General features: G+C 53.4%; 1 protein-coding gene across 1 annotated transcript in view; it reads left to right on the top strand.

Annotated features, from left to right (window-relative positions):
* GCN1 (GCN1 activator of EIF2AK4) overlaps positions 1-20,632 on the top strand; it is a 56,520-nt gene that overhangs the window by 21,711 nt on the left and 14,177 nt on the right. Inside the window, exons 19-41 of the mRNA XM_037052237.1 lie at positions 402-591; positions 686-810; positions 1,473-1,651; positions 2,105-2,198; positions 3,301-3,414; positions 3,529-3,727; positions 4,854-5,009; positions 5,470-5,651; positions 6,835-6,915; positions 7,290-7,433; positions 8,374-8,501; positions 8,636-8,825; positions 9,044-9,114; positions 9,762-9,927; positions 10,259-10,453; positions 13,496-13,742; positions 14,136-14,257; positions 14,584-14,698; positions 15,642-15,821; positions 17,967-18,187; positions 19,853-19,921; positions 20,128-20,266; positions 20,355-20,551. Coding sequence (XP_036908132.1) covers positions 402-591; positions 686-810; positions 1,473-1,651; positions 2,105-2,198; positions 3,301-3,414; positions 3,529-3,727; positions 4,854-5,009; positions 5,470-5,651; positions 6,835-6,915; positions 7,290-7,433; positions 8,374-8,501; positions 8,636-8,825; positions 9,044-9,114; positions 9,762-9,927; positions 10,259-10,453; positions 13,496-13,742; positions 14,136-14,257; positions 14,584-14,698; positions 15,642-15,821; positions 17,967-18,187; positions 19,853-19,921; positions 20,128-20,266; positions 20,355-20,551 — 3,504 coding nt within the window. The remainder of the gene's footprint in view (positions 1-401; positions 592-685; positions 811-1,472; positions 1,652-2,104; positions 2,199-3,300; positions 3,415-3,528; positions 3,728-4,853; positions 5,010-5,469; positions 5,652-6,834; positions 6,916-7,289; positions 7,434-8,373; positions 8,502-8,635; positions 8,826-9,043; positions 9,115-9,761; positions 9,928-10,258; positions 10,454-13,495; positions 13,743-14,135; positions 14,258-14,583; positions 14,699-15,641; positions 15,822-17,966; positions 18,188-19,852; positions 19,922-20,127; positions 20,267-20,354; positions 20,552-20,632) is intronic.

Here is a 20,632-nt window from a genome sequence, read left to right as displayed (position 1 = left end):
CGGGTTCTAGGAGCTGAAATGATTGGCGTAGTGTCTCGGCTGTTGGGTGAAAGACCTGGGAGTTGACCCCAAAGACCCTAGTCCTCTTTCAGTGCCCTTTGTGCCCTGCTTCCCTCCCTCCCTCCCTGAGCCTCCGGGCCTGTGACAGATTTGTGGTCTTGGGCTATGCCTCCTGGACCAATTTCTGTTGCCTTCTTCCATTGCCTGGTGCAAAGTCTTGGGTGCTTCTCCCTTCCAGGCACGTCTCACAGCCAGTGGGCCCCAGCATAGGGAGCTGGGCATCAGCCTCCACTCGAGCATGGACCCCTAAGAACAACACGAGTGGGAGGCAGCAGTATCCCTGCGCGCCAGGCCCGCACAGGACTCTGGGCGGTGGGGGCTCATGTGCCGTCTTCATGCAGGTGCTGCCCTTAGAGGCTCTGGTGACTGATGCTGGGGAGGTGACGGAGACGGCCAAGGCGTACGTGCTGCCACGGGTCCTGCAGGAGGCCCTCTGCGTCATCTCCGGTGTGCCGGGGCTGGAGGGTGATGTCGCCAACACGGAGCACCTGGCCCAGGAGATGCTGGTCATCTCTCACCACCCGTCCTTAGGTCCGTGGCTGCCGCGGGCGCGGGAGGGTCAGGGCTATGTTGGGCAGGGTGTGAGTGGTCCTGGCAGAAGGCCTCAAGTTGTCCTACTCTTCAGTGGCAGTGCAGTCTGGACTCTGGCCAGCACTTCTGGCCCGAATGAAGATCGATCCCGAAGCCTTCATCACCAGGCACCTGGATCAGATTGTTCCCAGGATCACCACGCAGAGCCCCCTGAACCAGGTGATTGGCATAGGGGCTGGTTCTGGCCTCAGGTCAGAGTGCCCCCGGGGGAGTTCGGAGAAACAGGTGCAGATGAAATTTGGGTTTGGGCCCTTGGGTTTCTAGTGACAGAAAATGCAAACTGGTTTGAGCACAAAGCGGAATGTACTACCTCATTTAGCTGCTAAGTCCCAGGCTCTGCCCAGACAGGGACTCAGATGTCATTCTCAGAACATTGTCAGTGGTGCCTCTTTTACTCTCTGTGTATCTCTTCCACTTGCGTCTCTCTGCCTTCCATGACGTGGGCTCCATTCTCCAGCTGCCCTTTCTGGTAGCAGGACAGCTGCTATAATTCCAGGCTTACAACTTGTCCCCCATGGGCTCCAGTGGATGGAGCCTTCATTTTGCAGTCATTTCAGCTGGCCTGGGGTCTCACTGGCCTGATTGACCTACTTGGGTCCTCTGCTCATTCCTGGGCTGGTCCTTTGGTCTGGGTTGCATGCCCACCTCTGACAAGAGGAGGCAGGCATCTGCTACAGCTCTCCACTGTGTGGGCAGCACTCAGCAAGAACGGGCAGGTGCAAGAAGAAGCAGAGTCGACTGCTAGGGGCACTTTGGTGGGTGGGACCCCTTTCCAGTGCCTGCCTTGGTGCACACTGACCGCGCCTGTGTTTGTCTGGCAGTCTTCCATGAATGCCATGGGCTCCCTCTCCATCCTGTCCCCAGACCGGGTCCTCCCGCAGCTCATCAGCACCATCACTGCCTCTGTGCAGAACCCCGCACTGCTCCAGGTGACACGGGAGGAGTTTGCCATCATGCAGACCCCTGCCGGGGAGCTGCACGACAAATCCATCATCCAGGGGTGAGATGCCACTCGTGGCCTCTGTTGGCATTTCTCCCCAAGCCTTAGTTTTCTTGTTCATAAGATGCAGACTGTGCCTCCTTTGTAGGAATGAAGGAAACTCCCCATTCGTTGGGCAAGTGCCTGCTCCGTTTCAGGCATGCACTTAAGAGCATTTTGAGTATTCAGCACTTTGCCGGTGCATACAACTTAAAAGCTACCTGGGATTTCACAGATGGTGGGAGGCTGATGGGACTTGTGTGTTTTATTTATTTGTTTATTTATGTGAGAGAGAGAGAGATCAGTTGGTTGTTCCATTTATTCATGCACTCAGTGGTTGATTCTTGTATGTGCTATCACTGGGAATTGAACCACAACCTCGGTGTACTGAGACAGTGCTCTAACCAACTGAGCCACCCGGCCGGGGCAGGTTGCAGTTTTGAGGCTGGCTGATCACCTGCTCTGCTGTTTCAGTGCCCAGCAGGATAGCGTAAAAAAGGCCAACATGAAGCGAGAGAACAAGGCATATTCCTTCAAGGAGCAGATTATTGAGCTGGAGCTGAAGGAGGTGAGTACATGCAGGCGTTGCACAAGGGGTGCTGGCCGAGCCTGGCGGCCCCAAGCTGGTGGCACTTTCTGTTGCACGTACGCTCTTCCCTTGGGTCATTCTGAGGCCAGTGGCACTCCTTGGATGCCCCTTACCCCTCTGGGGGGCACCCCGCCTCACCATTTACTTATTCTTTCTTAGTAGCTTTCTCTACTCCATACTCAAGGGAAATTCTTTTCTCTCTGCTGGGTGCCAGTCACAGTTCATACATTTCCTTCACTAAGTGCTGTTACTTGAATTCATGCCTCTCCACCCAGCTCCTTGAAGGCTGGGGCAGCCCCTGGGAATCATGAGTCGGTGGCTGTGTTCAGCTGGTAACAGGACATGTGCTGTGCTTCCCTTGGTTTTTATGAGTCTGGGTTCTTGTCCTCCGCATCTTGGCCCATGTGTTCACATGTCTGCTTCTCAGAGAGGTGACTGCCCCGCTCACTCTCTCCAGGGGAGACCCTGCCCTCCCTCTAGCTTACTGTGCATCATGCTTACTCCTCCGGCAGCATTATCATGATCTGAAGTTGTCCTGTGTACGTAGTTGGTTGCGTGTTCATCGGCTGTCTTCACCCATTACACTGTGTGCTCTGTGAGGGCAGGGCGTGGTCTTACTGCCCTGTGTGGAGAACGTGTGTGGCGCAGTGCAGGTGCTGCGCAGGCAGTACTTGCTGAGTGTATGCGTGCTCTCCTGGCCTTTCCTAGCCCTGAGCTTTTACTGGGGGAGGGATGGGGTGGGGGGGGCGCTGAAGTTCTGATTCTGAAACTGTGTGGACCAGAATGCCCTTTTTAGCATATTGAGGAACTTTTCATTTCTCTAACAAAAAGGCCTTCCTTGTATTTGTCAGTAGAGAATCCAGTAAAAAAATCGCTTCTTTGCTACTGTCTCTGTTCTGTAGGAACCGGGTGGCTGTGGACTTCGTGGGAGGTGGGGAGAGGAGGCCACCTGCTGGGTTTTGGGGCCCAGGTCACAGACTGGGAGCTGGCATAATGCTGACTGTGGCACTGAGCTGGCCCTCTGTGGTGGGGAGGGAGGTCTGTCCCCTGGAGATGGAATTGCTGTGCTCGTTGCCTTTAGGAGATAAAGAAGAAGAAAGGCATCAAAGAGGAGGTGCAGCTGACCAGCAAGCAGAAGGAGATGCTGCAGGCACAGCTGGACAAGGAGGCACAGATCCGGAGGCGGCTGCAGGAGGTGAGTGGCTGATGCCACCACACTTCCGTTTGTGAGTGTGCTGGGTGCCCCAGGCCTGCTTCTTGCTCTCCTGGAGCAGGGCCTGCTGACCTGCCTCGGGTGATTTGCTTGCAGCTAGATGGTGAGCTGGAGGCGGCGCTAGGGCTGCTGGACACGATCCTGGCCAAGAACCCGTCCAGCCTGACCCAGTACATCCCTGTTTTGGTCGAGTCTTTCCTGCCCTTGCTGAAATCTCCCCTGGCTGCTCCCCGGATCAAGAACCCTTTCCTGTCCTTGGCTGCGTGTGTCATGCCTCCTCGGCTCAAGGCTTTGGGTCAGTCCTTGTTCTCTGGCTGTGAGCATGCCCTGGGCAAATTGGGAGGTGGGCAGGGGGTACCCCTGAATGTGGTGGGGAACTGCGTGGTGACTTCGGCTACTGACTTCTGCTTCCATAGAAGCAGCCCCGGGAGCCTGCAGCAGCACATCTGGGGGTGACATGGTGCCTCTCCCCTCCTGGTTTACGCTGCTGTGCCTTCCCTCTGAGGCCTGGGTGTAGGCACTAGTCCATGTGACCTTTCTATAGCAGTTTAAAACTTAACACTCAGGAATTCCAGGGCAGCAGGGGTGGTTTGGTGCCATGTGGCAGTGACAAGGACGCTCTGGTTTTTAGCTTCCTGTTGGCCCTGGTGAAACAAAGACCAGGTAGCGTGGCTGGGAGTTGAGCAGACTTCCTTCCTAGCCTCAAGGGAATGTTCCCCTGGGTGCGGCTGGAATGGGGGAACTGCACTGAGTGAAGAGGCGTCTTGGAAAAAGGAGTCTGACAGGGAACAGACTGATGGTCACCGAGGGGCGGGGTGTGGGGCTGGGGGAGAAGGGTGGAGGGGTTGAGAAGTACAGGTGTGTAGTTACAAAACAGTCCTGGGGACGTAGAGAACAGCGTAGGGAATGCCGTCGATAATACTGTAATGACTCTGCATGGTGCAGGTGGGCACTGGGAATGTCAGGGGAACACTTTGTAGAGTATATGATTATTAACTACTATTCTGCACACCTGAAACTAATGTAAAATAATACTGAATGTAAACTGTAATTGAAAAATGAACTTCAAATATAACGAGTCTGGAAAGCCATTCTGAGTCAGCGCATGTGGAGCCTGCCAGAACCGGTACTTGGCTGGCGAGGCTCGGCACGTGGAAGGTGGGAGCACCGGGAGCTTGGCTCTAACCTGAACAACCTTGAGGGGCTCGTGCCTGCCCTTAGTGTGCTTTTTGCAGCCTAGTGTCAGCATAGTGCCTGCCTGCCTACCCTTCGGTGCAGCCATGACGAGGAAATGAAAATATAGATCAAGGACTTCCTGGCATGGCAGAATTAAGTCAGAGGGACGGGGCACCTCTGCGCTGGGCAAGGTTCTTCCTGTCTGTGTGGCTCATCCCCTGCTGGGTCTCTTTTCTCGGGCACAGGCACCCTGGTGAGCCATGTGACTCTGCGCCTGCTGAAGCCCGAGTGTGCCCTGGATAAGTCCTGGTGCCAGGAAGAGCTGCCAGTGGCTGTGAAGAGGGCGGTGGCCCTGCTGCACAGTCACACCATCACCAGCAGGATGGGCAAGGGTGAGCCAGGTGAGGATGGCACCAAGGACGGGAGGTGGTGGAAGCTGGCACAGGGAATGAGTGGGCTGCCTCACCCCCTGGGGCTTCCTAAGGCTGAGGCCATTGGCAAGTCTCCCCCGTCCCTGGCCTTGGTTTCCTCATCTGAAAAATGGGGGAGTCAGATCAGGTGGAGGATTTCTGAGTTCAGTCCTGGTATTCGGCGAGTCACTCTAGTCCCCACTGCTGGGTTCCTTTTCGTCACTAGAATCTACTTGTCTGCTTTCACTCTCGTGTTCTGGAGCTGGGCAGTGTTTGGGTGGGAGCAGGGTTGGCTTTAGAACTAGGCTACCAGCTGTCATACTGTGTGCTTCGGAGTGTCAGAAAGGGCCTGCAGCCTTCCCCACTTGCCCTGAGGATAGAAAGCGAGGCAGCAGCGCCTGATGCCCTGCCCTGCCTGCAGGGTCAGGATCTATCTGCTTGTTGCTCACAGATGCTGCGCCCCTGTCCGCGCCAGCCTTTTCCTTAGTCTTCCCATTTCTGAAGATGGTGCTGACCGAGATGCCCCACCGCAGTGAGGAGGAAGAAGAGCGCATGGCCCAGATTCTTCAGATCCTCACTGTCCACGCCCAGCTGAGGGCCTCACCCAGCAACCTTCCTGGGCGTGTGGATGAGGTTGGCAGGGGAGCTTAGCTCTCCCTTTGGCTGGAGGGGTGTCGGGAGGCAGGGGCTTCCGACACTTTCTGGCCCATCGGCAGTTCTGGGGGGGCAGTGGAGTGTGTGTTTATAGAGCCTTTGGTGGGAGAGCCCGGTGTTCTTCCCACAGCTGTCAGGGCCTCGAAGAAGCGTGCAAGCCTCTGTGTCTGAGCATCTCCGACCTGAAGAAGTTGGAGGGTTTTTGCACTAACTTACCGTGTTTGTCTTGTTTCTAACTCAGAAGATGGTACAGATCCCTCTCCCTTTGATTTGCTTATAATTATGAGCTTGAACCTCGTTTATTGAGAGGTTTTCTTTTTAATTGATTATATTCTAAAAATTTGCCAAAGCAGTGCATGCCTATTTTTAAAAATTCCAAAAAGAAAGAATAAAAAAAAGAAATGCCACTTCCAGAGGTGACATTCGCGATCCGCTGGGGGTAGACCCTTGTAGACTTTTCTCGGTGCATGCGCAGAACTTGCGCCCCACACTCAGCAGAGCAGAGGTGGCTCGAACCTCTTCTTGTGACTCTGCTCTGGGTCTCCACCCATGGCAGTGCCTGTGGGTCGCCCTTGCCGACTGTACGGGCTGCATGGGATTTAGTACTGCGGGTACACTGTTTTAGGGTGGTTTCTAACTTTGCCTTATTTTGAACTGCACCGCGGTGTGCCCCCTTGTACGTATGTGCCCCTTGCACACCCTCGTGAGCATCTCCATAGGACAGAGTCTTGGTTGTGGGACTGATATGTTCCGAGCTCCAGCTTTACTAGGTTCCCTTTTCTCCAACGTGAGTGCAGCCTCAGACAGTATTAATCTCGCCAACAATGACTGAAAGAAAGAATGGTACCTCCTTTTATTTTGCATTTCTTTACTTGTCAAGTTAAGTATCCATATGTTCATGGGCCACCTGTGTTTCTTTTCCTGTGAATTTCAAGAGAGTTTCAGAGTTAATTAATTCTTGAGTCCCTCAGGATCATCATCATTCACTGGGGTTGGCTAGTGTGGGTTTAGCTGTAAACCTGCCAGGGTTTCTGGCGTGGAGTTGGACGAGACACCCAGAATGCCACGCGGTGGGCAAGCGGATGCTGCGTTATGTGCCATGGGGCTTGGTTACAGCCCTTCCCCCACAGCCTCACCTGATGTACCTGCTCTTCTCGCCCAGAACGGCCCGGAGCTGCTGCCTCGGGTGGCCATGCTGCGCCTCCTGACTGGGGTGATCGGGTCAGGCTCTCCTCGCCTGCAGGTGACTTGATTTTCAGTTGGCGGTGGCTGTGGCTCAGTTTGTGACTCTGACCGCGGGTCCTGGTGTTTGGGGTTGAGTCCTAGTTCCCTTTCTTAGCCCTCACTTTTGCACTTGAGCAAAAGGGCTGCTTTTGAGAGACACCCTCACTGTTTTCAGCTAGTGAAGAGTTCAGCTTGGCTTCTGCCACTGGCCTTGCCCTGGAGCTGGGATCTTAGCTCTAGTTGGGGTGTGGGGTGGGTGTTCTCAGTTCCGAACCCCTCTCTGGGTCCCTAGCCCGTTGCCTGGCCCCCTGCCTGACTCCGTAGTAGTAATTCTATGTACTAGTAACTCTGTACTTTGCAGAACTGAGCCCAGAGGATTAATGTTGTCCTTAGGTTCTGGCTTCCGACACCCTGACCACCCTGTGCGCCAGCAGCAGCGGCAAGGAAGGCTGTGCCTTCGCGGAGCAGGAGGAGGTGGACGTGCTGCTCTGTGCCTTGCAGTCCCCGTGTGCCAGCGTGCGGGACACCGCACTCCGGGTGCGTGCTCGCTTCCTCGCAGAGCCACTGTGGCGTCCCTTGTGCAAGGGTTTGGCTGGAGGGAGAGGCCTCAGATTTGTACCACTGTGTTTGGGAGGCAGAGGGAAGAGGTCGCAGGGTGTGGGTCAGCGTTGTTCTTGGAATCGGAATGACTAAGCAGTTTTGCTCCACGGCTGTCTTGTTTTCTCTTCCTTGGAAGACCTCACCTGATTTGCCACTTGGGATATGGGTCTTAGTGTTTTTATAGGGCAGCTGTGATTCACAGGAGTAGTTTATCCCGCTGCCTTGTGTGTGGCTTCTCCTGGTATTTTTGGACCGAAAACTAAAGGGTCCATTTGGGGTATGAGACAGCGGTTCCCAAACACCAGGCTGTCGATGAGCGACAGGGCTCTCACTGGTGCCTGGTAGAATCTGAAGAGCCATGGCAGAATGGTGAATTTTTCTTAAAGACAACGTGAAGTGAAGGTCCTTTTGAGATTTTTGTCTGTCTGGCATATTCAGACTTAAATTTAAAAAACTTACATTAAAAAAGATTCTACCACCACATACTGTCATTTCACAAAAGAAAAGCTGTTCTTTTGTGAAAGAAAAAAGAAAAAAAAGAAAGAAAAGCTGTCTAAAGAGACAGAGCAGTTGGTAGTGGAGCTGATTCGTGGCGTTCCCCGGGTCATTGGTGTCTGGTGAACTTTCAGTGTTGATGGAAATGCGTGTATCTGTGTGGTCTAGTGTGGTAGCTGCCAGCCAGCAGGTTGCTCTTGAGCACTTGAAATGTGGCTGGTGCGGTAAGGAATTATAGTTACTTTTAATTGCTATAACTTTGAATAGCACGTGCGGCTGGTGGCTGCGTCTGGGACAGCACAGCCCTAGAGGGAGGCGAGGAGGCAGGTCGCGGCTCCTCGAAAGGCTGTGCCTCACATGGCTCCACCCTACCGTGTTGCAGGGGCTGATGGAACTCCACATGGTGTTGCCAACGCCTGACACCGACGAGAAGAATGGCCTGAATCTTCTGCGGAGGCTCTGGGTGGTCAGGTTTGACAAGGAGGAGGAGATCCGGAAGCTGGCGGAGAGGTGAGAGCTGCCCTAGGAGGCAGCTGGGCCTGGTGTGCTCAGCCTGTGGTGAGAGAGGGGCTGGGCGGTGAGGTTTGGCAGGGCAGGTGAGACAAACCCTTGTCTGACCGGCCCCGGCCCTGTGGTCTGTGCAGGCTCTGGTCGATGATGGGCCTAGATCTGCAGGCAGACCTCTGCTCCTTGCTGATCGATGATGTCATCTATCACGAAGCAGCTGTAAGGCAGGCTGGGGCTGAAGCCCTCTCCCAGGCCGTGGCACGCTACCAGCGGCAGGCGGCCGAGGTCATGGGCAGGCTCATGGAGATTTACCAGGAGAAGCTCTATGTGAGTAGCCTCTGGGCCCGGGGGCGGTCCGAGTGGTGTGAGTGTGGGTTGGACGCTGCTCAGCCTCTGACTTGCTCCAGACAGGTGTCTTGGAGCTCACCGTGGTGGCTCAGGGTGGAGGGTGGCTGTGATGATCACAGCCTCACACCCAGGGTGCTGGCTTGCGAGGCTTGGCTGGGAGGAGCATTGTGGTTCATTTGTCACCCTCTCTGTTGCAGCGGCCACCCCCAGTGCTGGATGCTTTGGGACGAGTTATCTCAGAATCGCCTCCAGATCAGTGGGAAGCCAGGTATAACAGCTGTTGCACTCTTGTTCCACTCAGAACTGCGGAGAGGTAGCAAGTTGGCTGGGCTGGGTGATGTGCGCAAGCAGCACAGATTAAGTGAACAATGGAAGGAAAGGACAAGACCTCCCTGTGAGTCAGAGAGACCAGAATTCAAGTGCTGGCTTCTCCCAGGCTGTGTGGCCTTGGGCACATTTGTTCTTTCCTCCAGGCCTCTGTGTCCTCAGAGGTCCTTGGGCACCTTCTTATTGCTCTGTAGCTAAAGAGAATAGTGGCACTTTGCCTTTGTAGAATGTGTCCATTTCCGAGTGTCTTCACATCCGATTCCTTTACCTCCCTTCCGACAGTCTGCCCTGGAGGTGTAGGGGCAGGCGTTGCACTCACGTGGGGAGATGGGGACAGAGTTGGTCCCCTTCATGTGGGAAACTCCGGGTAGATAGATGGTAGGATTCTGTTGGATAGGTGGGCTGTTCCAGACCATTGCGTAGACCAGTGGGTGAGCTCTGGCCCATGGGATTATGCCGTGCTCTGCCCTGCACAGCAGGGTTTGCGGTTGGCAGGCTCCCTCCTTGTGATTCACTGGGACAGATCCCAGCAACAGAGGGACCCATGGCTGGCCCTCATCCCCTGACACACTGCCATTCTCTTCCCAGGTGTGGCCTGGCTTTGGCCCTGAACAAGCTCTCCCAGTGTTTGGACAGCTCTCAGGTGAAGCCACTCTTTCAGTTTTTTGTCCCTGATGCCCTCAACGACCGAAACCCCGATGTGCGGAAGTGCATGTTGGATGCAGCCCTTGCGACACTCAATGCCCACGGGAAGGTAACGATTCCAGCTAGCTGTGGGCTGGGCAGAAGGCTGAGCTGAGCAGGGGGGACACAGGGAGGAGGACTGCTGGCAATCCTGGTGTGGCACTGGCCCCCACGGAAGATTCCATTTGTATTTATTTTGAACCAAGAAAGACCCCCAGAGGGAATTAGATTCTTCAGAGCCTGCTGCAGTCTTGCCGGAAAACTGGAAACGCCACTGGCACTGTGTGTGGGCTTGTCAGGATGGCTGTCCGGGAGCAGGTTTGGGCTTGGTCCTCGGGCAGAGACTGCCGTCCCCGTAGGGCTGCTGTGGAACAGAGCCCTGGCTATACTTGGCTTTTCAGGAAAACGTCAACTCACTGCTGCCGGTGTTCGAGGAGTTCCTGAAGAACGCACCCAATGACGCCAGCTACGATGCCGTGCGGCAGAGCGTGGTGGTCCTGATGGGCTCTCTGGCCAAGCACCTGGATAAGAGCGACCCCAAAGTGAAGCCCATTGTTGCCAAGCTCATTGCTGCCCTCTCCACCCCATCCCAGCAGGTACCTGCCACTTGAATGCGGGTAGGCAGTGGGATGCTAGGGATGGAGCGGGGTGTCAGGCTCCTGAAGGCCCAGTTCTCTGTGAAGACTTGTCCTCTCTCTTAGAGCCCAGCCTGGCTTACAGTCTGGAACACCCCCAAACGGGATTATTTTGTTTCTTTTCTTTTTTTCTTCTTCAAGATTTTATTTATTTATTTTAGAGAGAAAGGGAAGAAGAGAAGGAGAGAAACATCAATGTATGGTTGCCTCTGTGAGTCCCCTGCTGGGAACTGGCCTGCAACCCAGGCATGTGCCCTGACTGAGAATCGAACCGAGATCACCTGGTTCACAGGCCCGAGCTCAATCCACTAAGCCATATCAGCCAGGGCTATTTTGTTTCTTTATCCTGGTAGATCTCCTAGATAGTTTCAGTTTTTCTATTCACTTTTTAACAGTCTTTTTTGCACTTGGTATAAACTTGGCATTAGAGATACAAAGATTAAAAAAAACAATGGTTACCTCGTGTTGAGCTTCTCTCTCTGTTCGTTACCTGCTTCAGTGGCCTTTTAATTCAGCCTCCAAGCCACAGTGCAAGGATTTTTTTTTCTTTTTTTTAAAATATATTTTATTGATTATACCATTACAGTTGTTCTATTCCCCCTTCATTCCCCTCCACCCACACACTCCTTCCCCCACCATTCTCCCCCCCTTAGTTTATAACCACGTGTCTCAAGTTCTTTAGATTCTATATTTCCCCCCACTATTCTCGCCCTCCCCCCTATCTATTTTCTACCTACCATCTATGCTATTTTCTGTGCCTTCTCCCCCCTTCTCCTCCTCCCACCCCCCTGTTTCTAACCCTCCATGTGTTCTTCATTTCTATGGTTCCACTCCTGATCTAGCTGTACTCTTGGTTTGCTTTTGTTTTAGGTGTGGTTGTTAATACCTGTGTGTTTGCTGTCCTTTCACTGTTAATATTATTCATCATCTTTTCCTTATATAAGTCCCTTTAGCATTTCATATAATAAGGGCTTGGTGATGATGAACTCCTTAAACTTGACCTTATCTGAGAAGCACTTTATCTGTCCTTCCATTCTAAATGAAAGTTTTGCTGGATAAAGCAATCTTGGCTGTAGGTCTTTGGATTTCATGACTTGGAATACTTCTTTCCAGCCCCTTCTTGCCTGTAAGGTCTCTTTTGAGAAATCCGCTGACAGTCTGATGGGTACTCCTTTGTAGGTGACTGTCCCCTTATCCCTTGCTGCTTCTAGGATTCTCTCCTTCATTTTAGTCTTGGCTAATGTAATTATGATGTGCCTTGGTGTGTTCCTTCTTGGGTCCAACTTCTTTGGCACTCTCTGAGCTTCCTGGATTTCCTGGAAGTCTATTTCCTTTGCCAGACTGGGGAAGTTCTCCTTTATTATTTGTTCAAATAAGTTTTCCACTCGTGGCTGTTTCTTTCCCCCTTCTGGTACCCCTATAATCCGGATGTTGGAACGTTTAAAGATGTCCTGGAGGTTCCTAAGCCTCTCCTCATTGTTTCGAATTCTCATTTCTTCATTCCTTTCTGGTCGGATGTTTCGTTCTTCTTTCTGGTCCATTCCATTGATTTGAGTCCCATTTTCCTTTCCATCGCTATTGGTTTCCTGGACATCTCCCTTCATTTCAATTAGTTTAGCCTTCATATGTTTCTCTAATTTGTGACTGTAGTCTACCAATTCTGTGAGCATCCTGATAAATAGTGTCTTAAATTGGGCTTCTGAGAGGCTGGCAATTTCCTGGTCGCTTAGGGTTATTGGCTCTGGGACTTTGAGTTCTTCTTGCGCCATCTTTTGGGCTGTTCGTGCCTGTTAAGTAGCAGGATCGGAGCCCTAGGTTTTCACCAGAGCAGGGCAACTAAGTTGCTGGGTTGTGACGTTGTATGTGGGGGTGGGGTCAAAAAGGGACAATGGCTTCCCTCCGCCGCCTGCTGCCGCGACCCCCACCGGCACCGCAGCCACCACTGTCACCGGGCCCACGCGTTTCGTTCCACTGCACGCGAGTGTGCCCCCGCTGTCGGCCCTCCACCACTGGGTTCATCCCCTGGGGCCTGCGTGGTCCGTCTCACTGTGCGTGAATGTGCGACCTTGGTCAGTCTGCCCCGCACCCCGACTGGCTTTGGGCTGCCCGCGCGCCTAGCGCCTAGGTCGGGGGATCTGTCCTGCCCGACCCAGCTCCGTTGCTGGTTCCGCCTCTCTTACCGTCCCCGTTGAACGGTTCGTAGCTGTCGGACTTCCGTATAATTCCGTGTTCTGGTCTTTGGGTGTGTCCTAGTTCTCCAAAACTTTTGTTGTAGTCAAACTTGGTTGTGGGAGAAGGCACAGAGTTTCCACCTATGCCTCCATCTCGGCGGAAGTCCCAAGGATTTTTTTTTTTCTTTTTGAAAAACACATTTACATATATTTTTTGCAACTTGCATTTTGGACCACCCAGAATGTCCTCATGAAATGCAGGTTCACAAAATTGTAGTCAAATACGTTGTCAGAAAACCTGGCCTGCAAAGGGCCCTGCCTGGGCCCCGGTGGCAGGACGCTTTGCTGCTCTCGAGCTGGGCTGACTGCGCTGTGACTGGGAAGTGTGATTGCCAGCGTGTTCTGGTTCCATTTGATTTGGTCCTGGCCCTGTCAGACCCAGCCTTCCAGGTGACTTGGACAAGGTTGGAAACTGGGAGGTATGGGCCAGTTCCGTGGGGGCACAGTTGCATGCTTTTTTCTGGATCTTACTCTCAGTGGGTTTAGTTTTCTTGGAGTTTCTTACCCACTCAGGCCTAGGTTCTCCCTTTAGACCAGAAGAAACAGCACCATAATGGTTGCTGTTCGTGTCACGGACAGGTGTAGTGAGCAAGCTGATGGGGGCCATGTCATACATGAGCGTGTACACTGTTTGCTTTTCTGATGCCCTATGTTGTTCGACAGGCAGTGGCTGAGACGGGGCTTGGGGACGTCCAGTGGGGAGGTGCTGTGTAGGACTGTGTCAGCCACCAGGAGAGGCTGTGGTTCCTGACGAGGCTGACCCCTCCCTTAGGTCCAGGAGTCCGTGGCCAGCTGCTTGCCGCCCCTCGTGCCAGCCATCAAGGAGGATGCAGGAGGGATGATCCAGAGGCTGATGCAGCAGCTGTTGGAGTCGGACAAGTATGCTGAGCGCAAAGGGGCCGCGTACGGGCTGGCAGGCCTGGTGAAGGGCCTGGGCATTTTGTCTCTAAAGCAGCAGGAGATGATGGCAGCACTGACCGATGCCATCCAGGACAAGAAGAACTTCCGCCGGCGAGAAGGTGAGCGTCTCTGAGCTCGGTCCCCATGGCTGCTGGAGGTAGGAATTGGCCTTCCCTTCCCCTCTGAAGGGTGATGTTTCTGAGCGTGCTGCAGAGGGGCAGCTGTGTGCGACTCATGCCATCTGGTTTTTGCTTTTGTGGCCTGGACTTTTTAACTCAGTGATATCTTAGCTGGGAGAGATTCTGCCCTTCTGGCTGTTAGTGCCAAGAAGTGACGGATGCTCCCTCATTCCCTCCTGTTTCTGCTCAGCCACATCTGTGCTGGTGAGGGAGGCAGAGGGTGTTGTTCCTTCATGGGGCAGCTGCTTCAGTCCCACAGCCGCCCTGAGTGTTTCCAGAGGGGGAGGAGGTGGCAGGAAGGTTGCCCCAGCTGCCCTGCCTTCTTCCCCCCAGGAGCCCTCTTTGCCTTCGAGATGCTCTGCACCATGCTGGGGAAGCTCTTTGAGCCGTACGTGGTTCACGTGCTGCCCCATCTGCTGCTGTGCTTCGGGGATGGGAACCAGTATGTACGTGAGGTAAGTCCTGAGGCTGCCCGTGAGACCTGCTGGCGGCTGGTGTGAGACTTCGCAGGGAGTTGGTTTAAGGCTGCACTGCCAGATCCCCCGCCCGTACCTCGGGCCCTAGTCATAGGTACGGACAGGCCTGATTCTCAGTAAGAGACTGAAGCTTTGTGAGGTGAGAAACTTCAGCTCTCCTCCTTAGCTGTGTCTGCAGGCCACAGGGTCCGACACAGGAAACCCCTCAATAAGTATTGGTTCCCTGGGAAATAGCTGGTCTCGAGTCAGGCCTTGACCCCTGCTTAGGTGAGGAGGCCCCTGAACGTCTTTTCTCTGCCCTCGAGGCTGCAGATGATTGTGCCAAGGCTGTGATGAGCAACCTGAGTGCTCACGGTGTGAAGCTGGTGCTCCCTTCCCTGCTGGCCGCCCTGGAGGAGGAGTCCTGGAGGACCAAAGCCGGTAAGGCCCGCTTCCTTCTGTGTCTTCGTCTTAACTTCCCACCCTGAAAACTCCTCTCAAGGGGTTCCAGGCAGCCACAGTGCTTGTCCTGGGTGTGTGCTCCCCGGCCTGGGGGTAAGACCAAGACTGTGCCGTTCGGCAGCCCAGCCCTTCACTAGTCTATGTTCTTTGCTGAATATACAAAGACCAGGCCCCCAACAGAAGCCGCAGCACTAAATCAGGAAAGCCCAGAGTTTTAAAGCTAGTCTGTGGCCGAGGGGAAAGATTAGAGCCCTTTTAAAAATTGTGATTTGCCCTGGCTGTTGTGGCTCAGTGGATTGAGTGCTGGCCTGCAAATCAAAGGGTGGCCTATTCGGTTCCCAGTTGAGCAGGCCAGGGTTGTAGGCCACGTCCCCAGTAGGGGGCATGCAAGAGGCGACCACACATGGATATTTCTCTCATTTTCTTTCTCCCTCTCTTCTTTTCTGTCTAAAAATAAATAAGTTCAGTCTTTTTTTAAAAGTTGTAATCTTATCTGGAATCCTAAAGTGCAGAGAGATAGAAGCAGAGCTACTGTGGTCTGGGGAGGGTCAAGGTCTGGGGCCTCTCACTTGGCTTACCCCTTGGTCCTTCAGGGTTTCCTTACAGTTTGAAAAATGACAGATCTAAATCAGTTTCCTCATTTGTGGATGAGGAGACAGGCCAGAGAAATTCAGTTGAGTAAATTGGCCATGGAGCATTGGCAACACTAAGCCGGTCTCCCTGGTCCTGGTCTCTGCTGGAGCCGGTCCCTGGTCCCCTCTGCCCTCTGCCCTCTGCCCTCTGTCTTCTGCCCTCTGCCTGGGGCCTGTGTGAGCGCAGTCTGCAGAGGAGCAGGCTGCTTGCCCCTTCCAGGCAGCCAGCCCAGGCGACTGTTGGCCTGTGCCTAGTGATTCTGTGCTGGACATGTGTGTGCTGTCTGCAGGGTCAGTGGAGCTGCTTGGGGCGATGGCGTACTGTGCTCCCAAGCAGCTGTCGTCCTGTCTGCCCAACATCGTGCCCAAGCTCACGGAGGTGCTGACCGACTCCCACGTCAAAGTGCAGAAGGCCGGACAGCAGGCGCTCAGGCAGATCGGCTCTGTCATCAGGAACCCGGAGATCCTGGGTAGGCCTTTCCCGCAGTGGCCAGAGGCCCTGGCTCCTCCCCCGTCCCTGGACACTGCAGGGAGTGTGCTTTCGTTCAGCAAAGCTTTCTGCCCTCTGAGGACAGATATGTTCACAGTGAAATAAACTGAATTCTGGGAAGCCCTTTTTCTAGAACGATGAAGAGAAAGTAGTTTGGAAGTGTGGGTTTCCCTGCCTGTGTGGAGTGGTTGTCGTTGGCAGCACAGGTAGGGAAGCTGAGGTGTTGGCTCAGAAGCACCTTGACCGAGGGAGCCCTGAGGTCAGCGGACTCGAATGACAAGCTCTGGACCGTAGCGGCAGCATCCAAAGTGTCAGGATCTGTGGGGACTTTCTAGTCTAGCTTGTGCCAGGAGGTGTGTGAGAGAGGGGGAGGGTGGGGACAGTTGTCCCCCTTAACTGTGCTCTTTACTCTGGTGCTTTCTTGAGTGATGGGAAGAGGTTGATTTCTGGAAACAAAACCCAGCCAGCCGCCTGGACCGGCACTTGACGTGTTGGATTTGAAGCTGCGGCATGGAATCTCCGTGCCCATCCAGTGTCACTCAGCCCAGGCATCTCTGGATTTTTCTTTCATTCAGAAAGTGATGTGTTGTTTTGTTTGTTTTTGTTTTTTAAGGGATGAATAGGTATACGTGGATTTTGTTGCTGTTTTTTTGCAATGTCCAACAGCCCTGGGGATATCTAAGGCCCAGAATAGCCTCATCTCCACCAAATGAGTAGAAGTGGCTTCGTTTTGAGAATCCAGCCTGTTTTTTTTTTTATTGAAACATAATTTGCATAATATAAAATTCACTTTTTAAGAATGTATAGTACAGTGGTTTTTATACATAAGCATCACCGCTCGCTAGTTCAGGACATTTTCATCACCCCCAGAAGAAATCCCACGCCCATTAGCATTCACTCTTCATTTCCTCCCCTACCCCTAGCCCCTGACAAATCTATTTTTTGCTGTGGGTTTGCATATTCTGGACCTTTCATGTAAATTATACAATATGTGGGCTTTGTGTCTGGCATTTTAGAAAAATGTTTTCGGGGTTCCCCCATGTTGCAGCCTTTATCAGTGCTTCATCCTGTTCTATGGCCCAGTAACAGTCCATTGTACACACAGACTGACCAGATTTTGTTTACTGGTTCATTCATGGACATTTGGGTTGTTTCCTCTTTTTGGCTGTTGAGATCAGTGCTGCTGGGAACGTTTGCGCGTGAGTTTGTTTTCACGGATAGGGTTTTAGTTCTCTTGGGTAGGTCCCTAGGGATGGGATTGTTCGTCCCACAGTGCCTGACGTTTTGAGCAACTGCTAGACTGCTTTCCAAAGCGACTGTACCCTTCGGCACTCCCAGCAGCAGTGCCTGAGGATCCCAGTTGCCAGCACCGCTATCTGCAGAACCAACCCTGCTTGCAGCCGCCTCGGTGGGTGCGAAGTGGCATTTCCTTGTGGTTTGGATTTGCGTTTCCCTAATGACTAGTGATGTTGAATGTCTTGTGCTTATTAGCCATTTGCATATCTTCTTTGGAGAACTGTGCAAATCCTCTACCTATTTTTAAATTGGATTATTAGATTTTAAAAAAATTGTTGACAACCAACATGGGGCTTTATAATGGCTGAACTTCCTGGGCTTGTGGGAAGGATAAACCAGGCTTTCCCCTTGGAATTCCTTCTGTGGGGCCGATGGCGCTGAATTGAGAGCTCGTCCTTTCTGGGAGTAGCTGCTCCGAGCATGGTGTGCTCTACTCCCATTGCCGGTTTTGATGTCTCAGAAGTTTTTTCACAAAACACTTGGGGCTGCTGCTTTCGGCATAAGGTCCATGGTGCCTGAGCAGCAATCTTATGAGGCCCAGCACTGTGACGCAACTCAGTGCCCACGGAAGCCAGCCCGCGGGGTCCCACTGGCGCACAGCCTCGCCCTGCAGAGGCCTGGCAGCTGCGGCCTTCGGGCCAGCTCCTCCTCTTGCAGCAAGGACTGCTCTGTGCAGACAGGCTGGCTTCCCAGGCTGTGACTTGAGGGGCTTCTGGCAGCAGTTACCCCAGACTCCCTTCTCCTCTGATCCCTCTGGTTCTGGGGACCTGGTGGCTTTGCCGAACCACAGACTCTTACAGAGCAGCCTCTTTTCTGTTTGGCCGTGCAGCCATTGCCCCAGTCCTGCTGGATGCCCTGACAGACCCCTCCCGGAAGACCCAGAAGTGCTTGCAGACCCTGCTGGACACCAAGTTCGTCCACTTCATCGACGCGCCATCCCTGGCCCTTATCATGCCCATCGTCCAGAGGGCCTTCCAGGACCGTTCCACAGACACGCGGAAGATGGCAGCCCAGATTATTGGCAACATGTATTCCCTGACAGACCAGAAGGTAGCGGCCCAGTTGGGGCTGGTACAGAATGGACCAGTAGACGCTGGTTTGGGGCTCAGAGTCCCTGCATAGGAGGCGTGGGAGGGGTGTGGGCATTGGGTCTCTGACTGTTTGGGAGGAGACACTGACCATTGTGGGGCAGAGGATAGAAATTTGGGTTCTCTGGGCATCTTGCAGCACAGTGTTTGAGTCCCTATCAGCTCAGTCCTGGGGGAGGCCCCTCATCGTGGGCCCCTGTTATAGACGGAAGTGCAGGAGAGGTCCAGCCTCACCTTTGACCTTTCAGGAGTGTGGGGAAAGTGGCCGATGCTTTGACTGCTAGCCGCGTTTTCTTGTTTCCAGCATTCTCTTCTGTGAGCCTCTCAGGAAACAAGGGGAGATGGGCCTTGTTTGCTTACTTGCGCCCAAGGCCGTGCCCGTGTGACTGCCCTGCTCAGCTCTGCGTGGCTCACTGAGCTGCGTGCGCAGGAGTCAAGTGGGAGGGTGTGTCAGTCCTAGAAAATCTGGGAAAGTGAAAAACGGGAAACACAAAAAATCTTACCCATAGTCCTCCAGTGCTAAAGCAATTCCCATTAATGCTGCTTCTTTAAAAAGAATTACATTTGCAAAGTTATATTTCTGCCCTGGCCATGTGGCTCAGTTGGTTGGAGCATCATCTCGTGCACCAGAAGGCTGTGGGTGTGATCCTTGGTCAGGGCGCACGCCTAGGTTGGGGGTTCCAGCCCCGGTTGGGGCGCGTGCGGCAGCCAACTGATGGGTGTTGCTCTCTCACATCAGTGTTTTTCTCTGTCGTTCTCCTTCCCTTTCTCTCCAAAAATCAATAAATATATCCATAGATGAGGCTAAAAAATTATATTCCTGAACATCAACTTATTTCCAAGCTTTAATGAGGTACTCATAAAACTTTTTAATAATTATGTATCCAACAAGTTTATGTACTACAAGTTACATAATTCTATCGTTGGTCATATAGTGTCCAGGGCTTTTTGCATTTTAAATGTTGCTGTTATGAGCATAAGGCTTTTTCTATATTTAAAGCTGTTCTCTAAAGCTGAATGCTATATTAAGAGATGTAAACCTTTTAAGGTGAAGAAAAGGAAGATGAGCCCTGACTGGTGTGGCACAGTGGGTTGGGCGTCATCCCTCAAACTGAAAGGTCGCCGGTTCGATACCCAGTCAGGGCACATGCCTGGGTTGCGGGTCAGGTGCCCGGTTTGGGTGCGTGTGAGAGGCAACTCATCGATGTTTCACACATCAATGTTTTTCTCCTCTTTCTCCTTCCCTTGCCCTCTCTCTAAAAATAAATAAATAAAAGCTTTAATAAAAAATTAAAGGGAAAATGATAATGAAAATCTGAAAGGGAAACACCAGAAATAATTTCCTGAAGATTCCAGGGGTGGGGCAGGCCTTGGTTTTAAGAGAAGGGCAGGAGGGGTAAGCGCACTGAGCTGTAGCTGGTGGCTCTGCGGACCTCTTGAAGATGGGCCCGAGCAATGGCAGGGGCCCTTCCAGGGACCAGCAGTGCCCTCCTCCCCACCTTGTCTGGGAACGCCCCTGGCTGCATGCCCCTCGTCAGCAGAGTCGTGGGGGCAGTGTCCCTGGCAGAACGGGTCCTGGAGGAAGCAGGGCCAGCCCTCCACCTGAGTCATGTCTGTGTTTTTGCAGGACTTGGCTCCTTACCTGCCGAGTGTGACGCCGGGCCTGAAGGCCTCTCTTCTGGACCCTGTCCCTGAGGTGAGTCTGGGAGGAGACAGGGCAGGAGCTCATTACTGTAGCCCAGGCCCCAGAAAAATTGATTCCTGAGGATTTCCTGTAAGCTGCTTTTGCATTTGTCTGGTAAAGGGAAAGAGACCTGAGGGACCCCTCCTTGCACCACCTGCCTGGTCACCTAGTTTCGAACCCTCAGCTCCTCCTCACCCCTGCTCTTGGTTACCTGACAGGTGCGGACAGTGTCTGCAAAGGCACTCGGGGCCATGGTGAAGGGCATGGGGGAGTCGTGCTTTGAGGACTTGCTGCCATGGCTGATGGAGACGCTGACCTATGAGCAGAGCTCCGTGGACCGCTCCGGTGCTGCGCAGGGTGAGGCCAGTGCAGGCCCAGGGGCCGCCCCAGGAGTGCCCTCTGGGGGCCTCAGACCTGGTGGGTTCATTCTGTCTTACTGTTGCAGGGTTGGCCGAGGTCATGGCTGGCTTGGGGGTGGAGAAGTTGGAGAAGCTGATGCCAGAGATTGTGGCCACAGCCAGCAAAGTGGACATTGCACCCCACGTCCGAGATGGCTACATCATGATGTTCAACTACCTGCCCATCACCTTTGGGGACAAGTTCACTCCTTATGTGGGGCCCATCATTCCCTGTATTCTCAAAGTAGGCACTGATGACCAGGCCCAGGAGACGGGTACCAAGGAGGGTGGGATGCGGTGGCAGTCCTCACCCCGCTGCCCAGGG

Source organism: Sturnira hondurensis, unplaced genomic scaffold (assembly GCF_014824575.4).
Source record: "Sturnira hondurensis isolate 20B ecotype Veracruz unplaced genomic scaffold, ASM1482457v3 Scaffold0007406, whole genome shotgun sequence".
Taxonomy (NCBI): Eukaryota; Metazoa; Chordata; class Mammalia; order Chiroptera; family Phyllostomidae; genus Sturnira; species Sturnira hondurensis.
This window is presented reverse-complemented; position numbering and strand designations above follow the sequence as displayed.